This window comes from Stegodyphus dumicola, chromosome 1, assembly GCF_044657685.1.
Source record: "Stegodyphus dumicola isolate Sdum_Otavi_A_Nest chromosome 1, ASM4465768v1".
Lineage (NCBI taxonomy): Eukaryota > Metazoa > Arthropoda > Arachnida > Araneae > Eresidae > Stegodyphus > Stegodyphus dumicola.
Window position 1 is genome coordinate 221,303,095 of NC_140768.1, and position 16,940 is coordinate 221,320,034.

Genomic DNA, 16,940 nt, shown 5'->3' on the forward strand with positions numbered 1-16,940 from the left:
TTCTACTAATATGGAAATTTTCAGTTCCTTAGCATGAGCCTCAATGGCATTCAAAAACACTGAGTGGACTTTGGAAAATAACCCAACAGGAATGGGATAAAATTGGAATGGTGGTGCTAAGAAATAGTTTATTTCTATGAAAAATTCAAGCCAGAGCTATAATCAAGAATAAAGGCTATCAGATAGAAGCAAATTGCAGAAAGAAAATATGCTCTTTATGCATAAAAATTAATTATCAAAATCGTTTTTAAAATATGTGAACGACCTTCTGTATTCCTCAATGATTTCATATATTTACATGATATTCCAATATTATATTTTTTAAATTAATATACGTTTCATACAGATAAATTGATCTAACTCTTCTTCAATGTCTGCATTTATTAATGAAAAAAAGAAGTTAATAATTAGCAATTGTCCGTATCAAAATGTTTTTACAGGTACATTTAATTCAGAGATATGTCCAGAAATTTCTCATCATATGTTTTAAGGTATCCATTTTTAGATTTTATTTTCAGAACACATGAAGCTCTTCAAATGACTTACATAGAAAATTTAATATTTTTAACAATATTTTAGATGTTTTTGTAGGAATCCCTTTCCTAAAGCTGACAGTACTTGAGTGCTTTGCCATACTCAACAAATCAAAACAATTCATATGATTTCTTAATTAAAAAGTAAACAATCACAATTTATCATGAACAATTCACATAAATAACCAATCACAGTTTATCATGAAACAGTCATTTTTAATCATTAAGCAATATTAATTTACATAGCAAAATTTAATTACACTACAATTACTGCGTACTGGTTTTAAGTCACCACTGATTTTTTTTTTATTATTATTGTTATTCATACATATCGATATGAAATTTTACTTTGCCCATTCATCAGTTTTTAATTTGTGAATTCATTAAGAAGTTCATAACTCATATGTATGCTATATTTTCTTACTTAATCACTATGGAAAAACAAAAGGCTAATTTTTAAAGTTCGCTGATAATTTCATACCAATGCAAAAGTAATTTTGTATTTAATTAAAATCAACAGTAGTTTTCTCAAAAACAGCTTAATACATCATTTACAAAAATTAATACTGGTAGTTTTTAAAGTTGAATGCCAGTATATATACTTAAAAATCATATTGCATAGATATAACCAAATTGTATTGCCATAATAGAATCAAAACAGATGCTTATTCCAGACTTGCCACAATAAATACCTTTAATGTATAGCTTTAGAAATGTTATGAATAAATTAACAGCATGTGAAACAATAATGTATGCATTTAAATGTTTAAGTTTAAAAAATAAAATTAATAACTTTAGTTTTTAATTCTAGTTTTCTGCTTCTGTAAGATATTGAGCAGTCAAAGAAGGCGTCAACTAGGAAAAGAGAAAAAGAAGCAAAAAGATACAAAGAAAAAAGCTTGAGCTGTTCTAAAATTTAATGTATAATTTTTACATATTATTATGTCATGCATATTAAATAAAATTTTCGAGAAATGCATATATACAATCTAAATTATTTTAAATAAAATACAACTTCACAACTGTTTGTAAAAAATGTTTCCCTACTCTTTTCCTTATTTCAGAAAACTGTTAGAAGTTTTCTAAAATAGTAAACTGTTAGAAAGTAGATGGGGTAATGAAAAAAGTTGAAAATGTAATTAAATTTAGAAAATAAAGAACCAGTGACGGAATTTTGATTTATGAAAGAAATTTTATTAAAAAACTTTCTAGAAAGAATGATACAAAATAATGAAATAACTTAAAATACGTTTGTTCAAATATGATATTTGTTCAAAATATATTAATAAATAAGTTATCAATAATACAGAAATATAATTGGCACAAATATGTACACAATAAAATTTACTAAATATATATAGCCAACACTCTAAAAGTTGTAAGTAAAATTTTGCTACAATAGAAAACCATACACATATCTTTTTAATAAACTAGAATAAACTAAATACAAAATAGAATTATTCTTTTCAGATCATCTGATTCTACAGCTGCTATCACATTGTAAATATCCGCTTAAATATTTAAGAGGAAGCTTCCAAACATCAAAAGTTAAACACTAAATGTCAAAAAAGGAACATAAATTGATTGAAAATAAATACAAAACTCAAATTCCTGTTCAGGAGGAAGTGGAATTCACAAGAATTTTTAGCCTCATACAGCACTATACATTTTTATATTTACACTTCTCAGGCACGAGAATTTCTTTACATACCAAAGAAAACAGCATCATTCTTCTGTAAGGGTAAGTGGCAAAGTTATACCAAATACTTCTTCCCAAGGATTCTTTATAGCATTAATAAAAGAAAACAATGCTGATTTCGACTGCATTTCAATTTTCCAATCACTTTCAATACCAGATGATTCATTCAAGAATGTAATTTCTAGGCTCCTTAAATCCGTATTTAATTTCTAAAATTGAAAATATTTTTAAAAATTAGAACAATTTTTCAGCTTTGTGCAATAAAAAAATGCATAAAAAATGTACCAATAATAATAAAATCAACAAATGAAAGATTAGAAATTAAGCAATGTGAAATTTTCAAAGACAAACACTGCAAATTTTAAAAGCACAAGCTAATAGAATTTAAAGACATCAGTATAAATTTTAACAGGTAAGAAAAATTGTCTGAAACTATACAACAAATAAGTATATACAGGTATTTTTATTTTACAAAAAAATTTCTTTTATAACTTGCAAAATAAAATTTTAAAAAAATATTTGCAGTTTTAAACTGGCAAATTATACATCCTTTTATAATATAATTTTTTTTTCCTTCAACATCATAACTATTTTGAATGATGAAATCGCTGCCAAAATTTGGATGGTGATGCAAAATACCAAACTATTAATTTAAAATAAACTTATAAATACTTATAAAAATACAAAAGCTATTAAGATAAAAATTTTCTGACATTTAATATTTCTATAAACTGAAAAAAATATAATTCATAGAATGAAAATAAAATTTTAATATAAACAAAAGATTATTTCATATAATAAAATTAATGTTAATAAACAAAAATATTATATGCAATTTTAATTTATTTAAAAAAATCAAAATTAAGATCTGTTATGGAAATTCAAAAATAATATATATTTATGAATAGAAATTACACAAAAACACTGAAAATAACTAAAATTCTGTATATCAGTTGCATGAAACAACATAATTTTATCAATAAAATGATTTCACCATTGAACGATAAAATGAATAAGATATGAAAAATCATATATTTTCCTATTATGATTTTTGAAAGCTTAATGATCTTCATGATAACTTTAAAATATACTTAAATAAATAGAAATGTTAGAATGAAAGAAAATTATTTTCAAATTGTAAACATGATGAAAAGTTGAGAAACATAACATGTAGAATTCAAATTTGAAACCATCAAAAAAATCTTTACTTCAGTATTATATTCACAATATAAGGTACAATGAAAACATGGTTGAGAAATCTTAATTAGTAACTGCAAGAACTCTGAAAAAATGCACACTAACACTGAAATTATCCTTTGCCTTTATTGCAATTTTAGATGCAAGCTAGCTACTACGCAAAGAACTTCAAGATAATAGCAACAAAAACAATAAAATGCTTATGAAAACAAGTAACAACTAGCAGGAGTCTTTAAGGTAGTAATTTATAACCATTGACAAAAGAGTGAATGTGATAAATTCACAGTATGCAATTTTTTTTCATTAATATAAGTCACAATATAGATTCATAGACTGTACTTACATTAGAGGGCAAAAAGATAGCATTAATTTTAAATTTACAGAATGATTAAATTTACATTTAGTGCTTAACAGAAACAAAGTCATTTTTCCTAAAAATTATTATTGAAACCGCTACTTAAAAAAATAATAAAAATAAAAATAATACCGGTGAGAATTTTCATCATTACTTTAGAAGTGTATATTTAATCTCTAAAACGTTTTATAGTTCTCCAACATTATGTTATGTGAATTAAAAATAAGTCAATCAATTAAGTAACTATGAGTCTCTTAATATGAGTACAAAACGTCAAATTTGTTTCATATGACCACAAAAGTAGAAAAATAGCTATTGCCAATTTTTCAGTTAAATTAGCTTCCTTTAAACTACAACAACAATTTAAAAAATTCATTTAAATAATTTTCACTACTGTTACTGACACTCAATGACATTTGAAAGTTTTCATAATTTGGAGGAAAAGGGTATAAGAATTATAATATATAATTAAATATAATTCAACTATCCGCCCCCCCCCCCCAAATTTTCCCTTACTTTGAATTCAAAAAATGCAAAAAGAATGTTTTATACGGAAAAAATTTAATATTCTTCCTGCAAATTACTTAGCACCATAAAAATATATAGAAAATAAACAATTTCTTTTAAATATCCCGCTAACAATACTGCTAAGATTCTTATAAGCATTTAACTGTTACACTATCTCATCAAAAGTATTACTACTGTAACAGTATTATTAGAATTGCTATTATAATTATTATATAAGAATCCTCACATAGGATTTTTAAGTTATATTAGCTGGTGTGAAGGGAAGATAAGCAGGAGTTTCCTGTCTTTAATGGAAGAGAGCTGGCACACAATTAAGCAAATGAAAACTGTGTAGTAAGTAAAAACTATAATATACATACTAAAGACATTAGATCAGATATTTTTTGATGATCCACATCCGTATAACAATAGACAGATGTTCCTTGCAAATTCAAGCAAGAATCTTGCTTCATATACAACACTTTTAATGCAAAAATGTCACAATGTGTAACAACTATGCAAATAGGTTGAAGATCACTTTCTAAAAAGCAATAAAAGAACATCATTGTATAAAAATATAATAAGTAATTGTATGAAAATATAGTAAGTATAAAATAAAAATTACTTTATATACTCAAATATAAAGAAATGTTAAAACGCCACCTGAACACCAACTATTTCTATGCAATTACTCATGTAACAAAGCAAAGGAAAAGATAAAATATTTTTAATTAATGCCAAGCATTTCGGCATATATTTTTACAGATGACAGATTAATATATTTGTCTTTATGAATACAACTCTTGACTTGCAATTCCTACAGTTTCCAGTAATATAAAAATTTACTTCAGCTTTCAGTCAAATTATATACATGCATAACTGCTTCATGACAATAAGAGTGTGGTAAATACTAATTTACAAATATACATAAAGATGCAAATTAAATATAAAAATTATTATGTTAATAGTTAGTTCACTGCCAAATTTTTATTACATAATCACATGTGGGGGGCTCACTCAGACTGTCTTAATACTCCATGACATGACACACATATATAGAGAGAGAGTTAGCATTTTGACTTAAAAACCAAGGTCGGTCTTTTAACCCTTTGTAGCAAGGTAAATAAAAATTTCCTTCTGTACACACAGAAAAATTGAATGAAAAAGAATTTATAGGTTACTCTGAACCTTCTTTATTTATAGTAGATGGCAGCCCAACACAAACCACCCCATATATTTTAGCCTTGTTTAGTTTTTAAAGACTCTAATTTTTCAAAGAAATCTTCCAGATTTTTTTTAGGATATAAAAGGATTGTTTGAAAAGAAATTTATATGTTATTTTCTTGGCTGTATGATAACCTGCTTATTCTGTATTAGTTTTAAATTTCTACCTTGAAATCTTGCTCAAAACTGAACAGCGGACATCAGGTGTGCTCAGAGTGGGCTCACAGAGAGACTAGGACAAGACAAACACCTGTACCTTTGTTTCTCTGCAGCTCATCGGTCAGCTCATCACAATAGAAAGGTGAGTCCACATCTGAGTTTCAATTTTTTTGGGGGGGAGGAGGGGAGGTTTGGCTATCAACTAAGATATTGTTGGGGTGATTTTCTGAAGTTCAGGGTTTATGAGTTAGCTGTTTGGTTTTCCACTACAGCAGTTAGTTCTCTTTTTCTTTTTCGCTTTCGTTCAAGGAAGTTTTGTTAGCACTACGTTTAATAGTTTTCAGTTGTAGATGTTTATTTAATTTATTTTCATAGTTTATAATTAAAATTCTAGATATAATATTAGTTTTTTTTTTATTATTATTATTTTATTTTAAATTATTTACCAAATGGATCAGAGAGGGCTGACCATTTCTGAAGCACTGAATCAAGTTGCTTTCAGATAGTAAATCTGATATGGATCCTGCTAAATGTGCAAAAAAAAAAAAAAAAAGAAAAAGAAAAAAAAAAAAAAAGAAAAGAAAAGAAATCCAATATTGGGTTGTGCTTTTTTAACCCTTCAGCACACGCGCATCACTGCGCTATGTTAGTACACACGCGAGACAAATTTGACCCCAATGTTTGCTCTTCGGAGTTCACCCCCCAACCTATAAATAAATGCATTTTCTTTGTTTTAAATGAATCTATAAATGACTAATAGCTTTGTGAATTCTGTTAAACCTTTTTTTCCAGTTTTAATTCGAGATAACCTTGCTTTAAGTTATACAAACATTTCCATACTGGTTACCTAAAGTAAGCCATAAAAATCTAAATTTATGCAAAATTACTAACTTATATAAGATGCACATATGATTTCTTATATTAGAAAAATCATTTTTTGTATGTACATATTTTTTAAACATAAATGTTTATTATAAAGAGTGGTTTGATAAAGCACTAGAGGAATATGAAAAGGCTGCATTCTTACTAGCTTTTTTCCTTAAAACTCAATATAATATCATACAATTATTCATATCAAAGAATATATTCTAGATATGAATATTAAAAATATAAGTAACACATAGGTTTTTCCGCCCCTCCTACCTAAGTTTAATTATTCAAATAGTGTGACAACATATTTTTACAAACAATTTCTTAGGGTGAAGGTCTGCTGCATCTTCTATTCTCTAGAGAATTTGTTTCTTATTGATGAAATGTTGTTGATTTGATCATGTTTGTTGATTTCATCAAATCTTCCATTATTTCTTCATCAAAAATTTGCAATAAACGTTCAGTTGGATTTTTAAATTTCCAAAGCTTTTTTAGACACCAGGTAAATGTGTCACTATATTGTGCGGCCGTGTCCAAACGTTTTTAGAGGGTAATGTTTTACCTCAAATTGTTCCATCTTTTCAAACATAAAAATCATCTGATGTCAAAGAAGATATACTCCCCAAATCATGTGAATCATCATATTACTGGTCAGAATCAGTTTCGTGAGCACTTTCAGAAATATTATCGCACTCAAAATCGGAATCTTCAATTCCGCTATCAGTTTCAATACTAGCAAGAAGAACCTGTAGTTGTTACTGTTCTTGATCGTATGCACTCATATCAATGAATGGCTCTCTAGAAGTGAAACGTTAGTACACGCGCGGGGTAGCTACAATCCCATTGCACATTCCTTGTCCGAAAACACAAAATCCCTAGGATACGGGAAAAATTCCTCTGGACGACCCCTTCCTAACCTTGATCTTGAAAGGTACATGAAGTACTAGAAAGGTCACGTACGACCTTCCCTTATTTTCTAAGAAAAGACTACATGTGGGGTAGATTTTACCCCAGCGCGTGTGCTGACGGGTTAAAGGTGGTCTCACTTTCTTTGAAAAGTACCACAATGGAAAAAAATAGATGAAAGTGTAAATATGAAATGTAAATAATATAAATATCATATACTCACTATCTTTTTCATTCATATGCTTGTAATCATCATATAACCAAGAAGAGCTTTTTTAGGGGGTGTAGAGTAGCAGGCCTCTTCATGACACACTCTGGGTAATGCTAATTCTGCTACGGTATTCAGAATCTAGTGTTTTTTAATCATAGGCAAAATCTCTTACTCTTTTATGCACTTCCCAGCAATGCTCATTTCAGCACTCTTTTCAAAGTTCTAGTCATTCAGTGTGCCTGCTTCGAACACACCCACAGAATTAAAACTACAAGTGCTATCTTCACGAAATTTTACCTGTGTACTCCTCCAGGCCTTATTAGACTGCCAACACCCCCCCCCTTTTTTTGTCGAAATTCCAATTTTAAAAAGTAGTGTGCCAGAACAGGGTTAAAGACACATATTTTCAACAGATTTATCATCTTTATTTTAATACCTAATTTCTAACAGCATATTTCTTGTGCATATCATTTTTAAATTGGTTATTCAAGTTAACATGCACTAAAAGGCCATATATTTATATATTTACATACTACTACTAAAAGGCCATATATTTATATATTTACAGTATTAGCATGTCTGGAAATTATCTTATGTATATTGATTATAAAAGAATTAAAAACTTTCAATGTGTGGCTAATATTTAAAAATACTCATATTCGGTGAAAGTTTTTTAAAAGATTAAAAATTCCATATCACTCACCTTTTTTCCAATATGCAAAAAGATGCAGCAAAATTTCAGGAGCAGACTCAGATTCTGCATTAGATGAAAGAATTGATTCTTTAAGCATTTGCAAAGTTTCTTCAGCAGATGACAAAAACTCAATTTTGTATCCATCAGAAAATCGTTCTTGAATAACATCTGTAGAGTATATTAATGTTTACAGAAAAGAAAGTATTTCCAATCAGCATTTTTAGTTAAAAAAATCAAAAGATTTCATTTAAAATGTTACTTGAAATTAAATGCATACAATGAATTAAACATGATATATAAAGCCTGAAAAATTACCTCCAGCTTTATATTGTTTTTCATATTCTTGTAAATAACCTTGAGAGGCATCTGCTGGATATATGCAATATTTTTTAACGAATTTTTAAAACAATTTCTATATCATTCACCACAGAACAATTAACTAAAAAATTATGCAAAACATTATTTTTACTGAACTGAACACTTTACAATTAACTAAAAAAATTAAAACAATTAATTGATGTTAACCCCCATTAAAAAAACCTGGAAACAATTTCCAGGTATCCTAAAACGTTTGTGCTGTAGTTTTTTGCGAGAAGTAATGATTTAGTAATTTTTTGCAAATGAATTTTATTCAGCAAATAAAACATGTTCCCAATGAGTTAGTAATTCCCCATCTGTAAAAGTTCTCCCTAGAGCCAAAAAATTGTCTTGCAGTCCGCATAACATCATTTCAGTTTGGGAACTGCTGCTTATGTGGTTATTCATGCAGAGCCGTAGCTAGGGTTTTCAGAGTCTGGGGATGGCTGAAGATTTTGTGCCCCTCTCTGTGTGCCAAGAATGGAAAACATTTCATACTAAAATTTCATAACATCAATATAGCAACCCCTGGATGCTGTGCCCAGAGACAGATTTCCCTTCTTGCCACTCTAGCTACGCCACTGTATTCATGGCAAAAACCAGGTGACAGTATAATAAAAACAATGTTTGGGGAGTAATGAGAATGAGGTAAAATTTCTCAACCAAATGTCGTTGATCATCTCCTAGGTCGCTTTTGCCATGAGATGTTGTGGTGTAGTCTTGCAGAATGATCACTCCCTTCTTACTGACTAGTACTGGCTACTTTTAATGCAGTGCATCTGTAATCTTTTTTACAGCTATGAAGTCTACATCTTGGCTGTTTACTTGTTTGACACCCTCTAGTGATTTGAAGTGCACAATATCAGAGATGTTTCACCAAATACAGAGCAGTACCTTCTGATGACGATCTTTTGTTTGGGCACAAATGGCACAGAACCAGAGATAGAAAACATTATTGATTATATTATGCTAAACATTATTATTATTGATTGATATGGGATGAGAAACTGTTAAGACCCATTTCTCATCACATGTCAATATCTGACCTAAGAATGAGGCTTTCCGTGGTGTGACAGCAGTAAGAAGGAACTGATGAGCTGCTGGAGTTTGTTTCTGTGGTTAAAATATTAAGAACTTACTTACTGAGCTTCCATGTTTTACCAAGTTGTGCAGATGCAATTGAATATTTTTTTCTAATACTCCAAACCCTTGTGCAAGTTCCTTACATGTTTGATGTGGATTTTGCTTGATGTCCTCCTTCAGCAGGGCTTCATCAACACTAGACTGATGCCTGATTCGTGTTGGGCAGGCTCTCATCTATTGATGCAAATCCACTAAATCACTTTCACTCTGTGCACTCACTCGGAGCACATTTTCTGACAGATTCTGCAGCATTGCTGCCCAGTTTAAACTCTTAAATTAAGGCCATAAATCATCCTTGAACACTTGCATGTTCACTTCAGAACTTAGTTCCTATAGAACTGCTTTCGACACAACCAACAAGCCTCATAACTCTGCATTGGCTCATGGTTGATGGGAATGTTAAATTTCTGAAATCATCCTGACAAGGTGTCCAACACCTTCCATTTGAATTTCACTTTTCGCTCCAGTAGCACAAACTTCTTGGATACCTGATACAAACCCCTTCTGAATTAAAAATAAATATAAAAATGCATAAATAAAAACTAACCTGATATTAAAGCCAAGAAACAATTACAAATGTCTGAATCTCTTATCAATAAAGTATATACATGTACACTAGGTCCACATGCAACAGTCAAGCCTTGGTTACCCAAAATAACTTTGATTTGTTTTACTTGAGTAATTGGTCCAGAATATAAAACTTGAATCATTTTTTCAATAGACTCACTGAAACAAAACATATAGTTGTAGTTACTGCAAATAAAGATCGCAGATTAATTAATGAAAATAAGCTTTTAAAAAAATAAAAATTTCAGTGTAACTAACAAATCACTGAAAAAAAAAAAAAAACTTACTTTTGCTCGTTATTCAGATTGTATGTAGGAAGGAATTTGATCACATAAACTTTGGTGGTTGATAACAAAAATAAGCCTCTAAACTCCTCACCAGTGGACAAAGGCACTACTGAAGTCTACATAAAGAAAGACTATTCTGCTCAGCAAAAAATATATAAACTATGAAACAATAAGAATTTAACTGCATTAAACAAACAAAGTCATTATATGGAGGCAGTAATCAATAGCTTATTGCTCTAAAACAAATTTATGAATAACTATCTTATTGATTTCAATTGTTATCACAATATTAATCTGTAAAAATCATATATCACAACAGAATTTTAAAAGTTATGTATATGCATACTGTTTAATTTGATACTTTTGTATTAGTGTAACCATCTTGCTGCAGTTTGGCGAATTGGTAAACGATACTTATCAGGGGTAAGTTGGGAATTTTGACGACTTTCTTTTTTAAATTGCCAAACTATTGATATTCATTGCGAGCTGGCAAACATAATCAACAAATCACAAGAAAACACACATTAGCCATTTAATACACAAATTTGAAGTATTAAATAAAGAATTATATGACACATTTAAAATATGAAACACATTTTCCACAAAATCTTTCTGCTTCTTTTTTTTTTTTTTTTTTTTTTTTTTTTTTGGCTGTTCTCTCCATGCATTGATTGATCTACTTTCACTTAAAGAAATGTACAAGAATGGAATCATACAAAATGTTAGCATTGTGCTACAGCTATCTACTAATCATATCTTATCACTGCATATATAACATTCAATTTTATTTGCAATTAAACCCATTCTCGTGCACCACTATAATAAAGACATTTTCTCATTTCGTTCCAAATATGTAGCCTTGAAAATGTCAAATAGCATTTAAAAACTGATAACTCATGACTGAGAAGAATATCCCACAATCCCACTGATTCCGGTTATATGAAAATTGCTATTAAAATTGAAGGAATAATATGCGCATGGTTGCTTGAAGAACTCTTAAGTGTATGGTTGTCAGAGTTTGGTGCATTTTGCAAATACGGCACCTATTAAAGTGGCTGCAATAATACATAAACAACTCTTTTTTCTTATACCATTCCAAAATAAAATAGACTATTCAGAAAATTAATGTACAAAGAAACTACTCAAAAAACCACATGGCTTTGGATAGACAGAATGTTCCATATACATTGTATAACAAAATACTTATTAAATGATCAGTTTTAAAAATATATAAAATAAATTAGGTTTTTGTGATAATAATCAAGTCATATACCAAATTTTAATAAAAAGCTTACAGTTTTAATTCAGGCTTTTTATAAAAGAAGCTCAAATTACTTCAAATCTTAAGACAATTCTATAACATCAAAATCTGCACTGGAAAAACTGTCAAAACTACAGTCAAAAGTCTTTAATCCGGACTCGTCGGGACTTCGGCTATTCCGGATTATCGATTTTTCCGGATTATAGATCATCAGTTTAAATCTGGTAAGATGGCATGCAGAAATTATAAAATTAAAAATATGAAATCGTAATTTATAAAATAATGAGCAATTATGATCTAAAGGGTATCAAAATTTACAAAAAAAGAAGCTTAATATTTATTTGTTTACTTTATTAAACATTTCTTTCAATGCGCGCATGCGTACCTTACGCATAGCCGAAATTAGAAAATTGCAACCAGAATACTATTTGATTTGTGTTCGTGATATTTATAATGACGAGCAATTTGATTTAAATCATATCAGACGGAGTACATCGAGATTAAATACTTACTACATTTAGTAAGGAATTATAAGCCGAATAAAATAAAAACACCTGCGCTGAAGATAACGATAGTGGTGACAGATCAACTTCCAGTTCATTGCGCGCCGCGACGTCCCCCCCCCCGCGCAGAGCAGCGTGAAATTGATAAACAGATTTCGGAACGGTTAGATAAACAAAGGATATACCTTTATCCATTTTTTGTAGCAATTCGTTTTTTGTTTGATGGACATCGAATCATACTTTCGTTTTTTAGATCCTTTGGGAGCTCCAGCATCGGAAATTCTATTTGACATAATCGAAAGTTCAAGCTTACTTTTATAAAATTGCTCTTACAGTCTGCAAAAAATAATAAGCCAGATCCAATTCGAAGATTAAGGAACAACGCAATCATCAACATTAACTGAAACAGATAATTAGATAAATTTAGCTTATACCGTCCGTTATACATTAAACGCGCACGCGAAAACGTATTCTGCGCTTGCGCAGACGCATATGCACCGTCGTAACTGTCTTGCACACACGCGTAAAACGCCTATGAGCATGCGTCAACGTGGCGCATGCGCAGAAAGATTTTAGCTTTGAGTTCCGGATTATAGATCATTCCGGATTATGGGTGTCCGAATTAACGACCTTTGACTGTATATGGTTTAAACCAATTTTTCCCAATATAAAAACTCAAAATTTCAGGGACTGTATAAAAACAGAAATTAATCAAAATACAAATTATTTTAAATTAATAATTTTTATAAACTAAAAATTCAGATTTACCTTTACATATGCATGTTTCATTCATATATAAAGAGACAATGAAAGCAATGGTTATTTTGATTTTTTTTTTTTTTTTTTTTTTTTTAATATCAAACAAATCTGCAAATTTCTGTTACTGGATTATTTTTATACTTAAATAATTTTAATATTTAATGATGCACTTTTTCTAAATTTAAAATTATGTTACAGAGCAAACATATTAAAGGGAAAACACTGCATGCATGTGTCTTCTGTAATATATCAAAACACCATCTGTCTTGATACCATGCCACAGGATGATAACATTATTCAAAGTCTGAGTGGCTAATAAATGCATAAACGTTTGTGCTATAGTTAAATGCTTATTTATGTACTAGTGGTTTATGGACAGTATGCTGCTTTGTACCTAACATGGTTTTGGGGGGGGAGGTGGCAATACTATGAAAATTCTTGAATTTGAAATTCACAGAAATGGTAGCACAATCACAGACCATTAATATTTTATAAAACTGATAGTGCAAATAATATGCCTAACAGTTTCATAAAATATAAAAATTACCCTGTAAATGTTGCCATTTTTTCCAACAATACAATTACTAATTCTACATATAGCATATCTTTCCACAATTTACATTCAAAATGTTATATGCATAGTTATCTTTAACACTATAATTAACAAATCATTTAATTTAGTACCACATATCTTTAGTTACATGCATAACTGTCTTTAGTCTTAGTATGGACAATTTTGAATGTAGCTGATGAATACCCCTTTCACACACATATTTAGCAATGAAAAACACTTTTTCCACTGAATTTTAGTTAGTTTAAATTTTTAATTGACAAAAAATTTTCCATTTTATATATTTTTACTCTAAGTTTCATGTGATTAAAACTGACCATCTCATTTGATTTATCCCTGAAATTACAATCAAGGATTCAATGGATACACAGCTATGCAATGTTTCTGAAATACAAAAATTTCTTAAATAATATGTTAAATTTCATGGCATGCCTTACATAATATTTATATATATTGGAGAGATATAGCTACTTCAATTTTATCGAATTTATTCAAATAAATAAATAAATAAAAAAGTAGGTGCACACAACCATTTTCAAGCATGAAACTAAATTATTAACAGTTGCCTATTTTATTTCCTGGCTTTGAAAAGTTCTTGATAGCCCTTCAGTCTAAGCTTAAAATGGCAATAATACTTGCAATACATGTTAAAATAATGAGTATTTAAATTTATATGTACAGAATATTATAGTTACCTCTAAGCATGCTTCTAAATGCTCTTTATCTCCAAATATATTTATTTCTATATGTAATTTTAATCTGTGATCAATTTCATTGAATATATCAAAGGATATAACGTTCTTCTCTTCCAAAATACGCATTAACTGATCAGTTTTATCTAGTTCAGTAGCTTTTTCATTTACATCTGCTTTACGCTTTTCAGATCCTGTACTTTTGTATGGTGAATGATATACATCAGAATCACTTGAATTGATTTCATGAACTTTTGGAGGTTCTTGGCTTTCATGAGTAAAGCTCTCTGTGAAGGAATGGAAATCATCCTCACTACCTGGATAACTAAAAACTTTATTTCCTTTATTCTGTAAACCTTAAAAATGTTTAATATAATTATAGAAGGGAAAAAAAAGAAAAATGAATACAAAATAATAGTTTGCAAATGAAGGGAAAATTATAGAAGATGAAATAATGATAAATAATTACCAACATCAGCATTAATTTCTTTTTTAGATGATGTGTTGCTGATAATTTCATTGACAGCATTTTGAGAAAGTGGGGGTGACCTGACAACGTTTAAAGCAAACAAAAATAAAATACTGAAATATAACATCTTGTTATTTCTTTAAATATCTACTTTTGTATTAACACAGAATTTCACAAATTACAGTCATTTAAAATTATATAGACATAACAATTTGGACAAAACTGACAGCATAAAGTTATTCTCAGAAAATACAAAAAAATACTTACATAGAGCACTGTGAATCTCTTTCAATAATAGTATTCAGATTGCTTTCACATCCAGGCTCTGGTATCACAGCTATACTACTCTGACTAGGATTGCTAATAATAGTTATGTCACTAGAATTTCTGCTCATTGCAACATCTAAAGCAGATGTCTTTAGAATATCATTTTTATTCTGAGAAACTGCTATAGAACCTATCATGAAATTAAAAACACAAACCACTTTAAACACATAATAATGACCTCTACAAATGATAAGAAAAAATAAAAATATCCCATTTACATGCTTAACAAATACACTTTTTACAAGAAATGTAATTTGGAAAATGAGAATTTTTTTAGTTATATATTTACTTTACTCATCTACTAAATGAATAAAATAACTATTTCTACCAAATCATCACCATAAAAAAAAATTGTATTAGCATGTAATGTTTAGATTTAGTTGTTGCTACCTGAAAAAAATCAACTATGTTGGTAAAACTAAAGGATAATGCACATTTATATTTCTGACATGTATTTACTAATTAAAAGAAGGTTAGATTTTGATAACTTTATGATAAAATTTATGATTTTTTACCAAAAATTTGATAAAGTTTAGAATGTATGATAAAAAATTAAATAAAAGTACAGTAGGTTATCCATAGGGCAGTAATTTTAATATAGGGTGAAAAGGAGAAATTCACAGGACAAACACATGTAAGTTGTGAAAATTCACATGCTAAGATTTACAGTAAAAATTTCACATATTTCTAGAGATTAGAATTCATAGTAATGACTGAATAAATTTCATAGCTGAAGAATTATGGAAACATTTTCAAGAAAATTTGACATGTAAAAAATAAGTTCCAAATACTAGGATAAAATCAGCTATGATATCACCTAGCAGACAAAAGCAAAGCTTCAGTTTTTCAAACACAGCCTTTTAAACTCATTTTATGATAAATAAGTGCACTGCATTTAATAATTCAAGTTAAATTTCTATAATTCATTATCTAAAGTTTTAATTTCAAATTTAGAACAAGAATATTCTGCAATATATTTTTATATGAATCCTAATGAAGTATTTTTGTTTCATTTTAATCAACAGAAAGGTTTTTAAAATACAAAATATAATATAACACATGAAATGTAAGTTTTTAACAAAATCTTAAATCAGCAATTTTTTTAAGTAATTGGGGGGGGGAGGAACCCATAGAAGGCAAGCTAAGTTTTTAAATTTCTCGAAAATAATCCATCACCACTTACAATTTAGCTTAAAAATGGGATAATCAATTTATCAAGCAATATAACACCCATCAACTCTACTAGATTTCAAACGCATTAGCTGTTGGATCATAGCTTGGTATCTTAGTCATTATAATAGTTTGGTGATCATAGCTTGGAATCTTAGTTACTGTCACAATCTGGCAGAAAATAACTTGTAATTTTTCTTGGGCCCCAAGTTGAAGTTAATAACATAAGTGACATGAGGAAATTCTTGAATAGAAGGCAAGTATTTATTGGAAAGTTACTGCCATTTTTGTTGTTTTGGTGCTCATATGACCAAGTCTAATGGCATTATGTTGGCAGACCTAGTTTGGTTATGACAGTTACAAATTTGCCATTGAAGTGATACAAAATATGCTAATGTGATCACTTCATTTTGTCTCCCTGCTTTTGAAATATTTCTAAGGTTTGCGACATACATCATGCCAATAACATTGCTTAACAT

The 16,940-nt window shown here is 29.1% G+C and overlaps 1 protein-coding gene and 1 long non-coding RNA gene across 7 annotated transcripts in view; one reads left to right on the top strand and one right to left on the bottom strand.

The window, feature by feature from the left end:
• LOC146999474 (uncharacterized) overlaps window positions 1–1,512 on the top strand; it is a 28,419-nt gene extending 26,907 nt beyond the window's left edge. For both annotated transcript variants that reach the window (XR_015043652.1, XR_015043651.1), the window contains one exon: window positions 1,345–1,512. This is a non-coding gene — a long non-coding RNA (uncharacterized LOC146999474). The remainder of the gene's footprint in view (window positions 1–1,344) is intronic.
• A 193-nt stretch (window positions 1,513–1,705) lies between these two features.
• LOC118194575 (uncharacterized) overlaps window positions 1,706–16,940 on the bottom strand; it is a 121,434-nt gene continuing 106,199 nt past the window's right edge. For 2 of the 5 annotated variants that reach the window (XM_085825894.1, XM_085825918.1), the window contains exons 17-25: window positions 15,232–15,421; window positions 14,965–15,044; window positions 14,499–14,851; window positions 10,710–10,825; window positions 10,403–10,581; window positions 8,671–8,724; window positions 8,365–8,523; window positions 4,672–4,832; window positions 1,706–2,441 (exon numbers count right to left, since the gene is read on the bottom strand). In XM_085825894.1, coding sequence (XP_085682020.1) covers window positions 2,259–2,441; window positions 4,672–4,832; window positions 8,365–8,523; window positions 8,671–8,724; window positions 10,403–10,581; window positions 10,710–10,825; window positions 14,499–14,851; window positions 14,965–15,044; window positions 15,232–15,421 — 1,475 coding nt within the window. In that variant the 3' untranslated portion in view covers window positions 1,706–2,258. The remainder of the gene's footprint in view (window positions 2,442–4,671; window positions 4,833–8,364; window positions 8,524–8,670; window positions 8,725–10,402; window positions 10,582–10,709; window positions 10,826–14,498; window positions 14,852–14,964; window positions 15,045–15,231; window positions 15,422–16,940) is intronic. The other 3 variants (XM_085825913.1, XM_085825898.1, XM_085825905.1) reach the window with 3 other exon arrangements.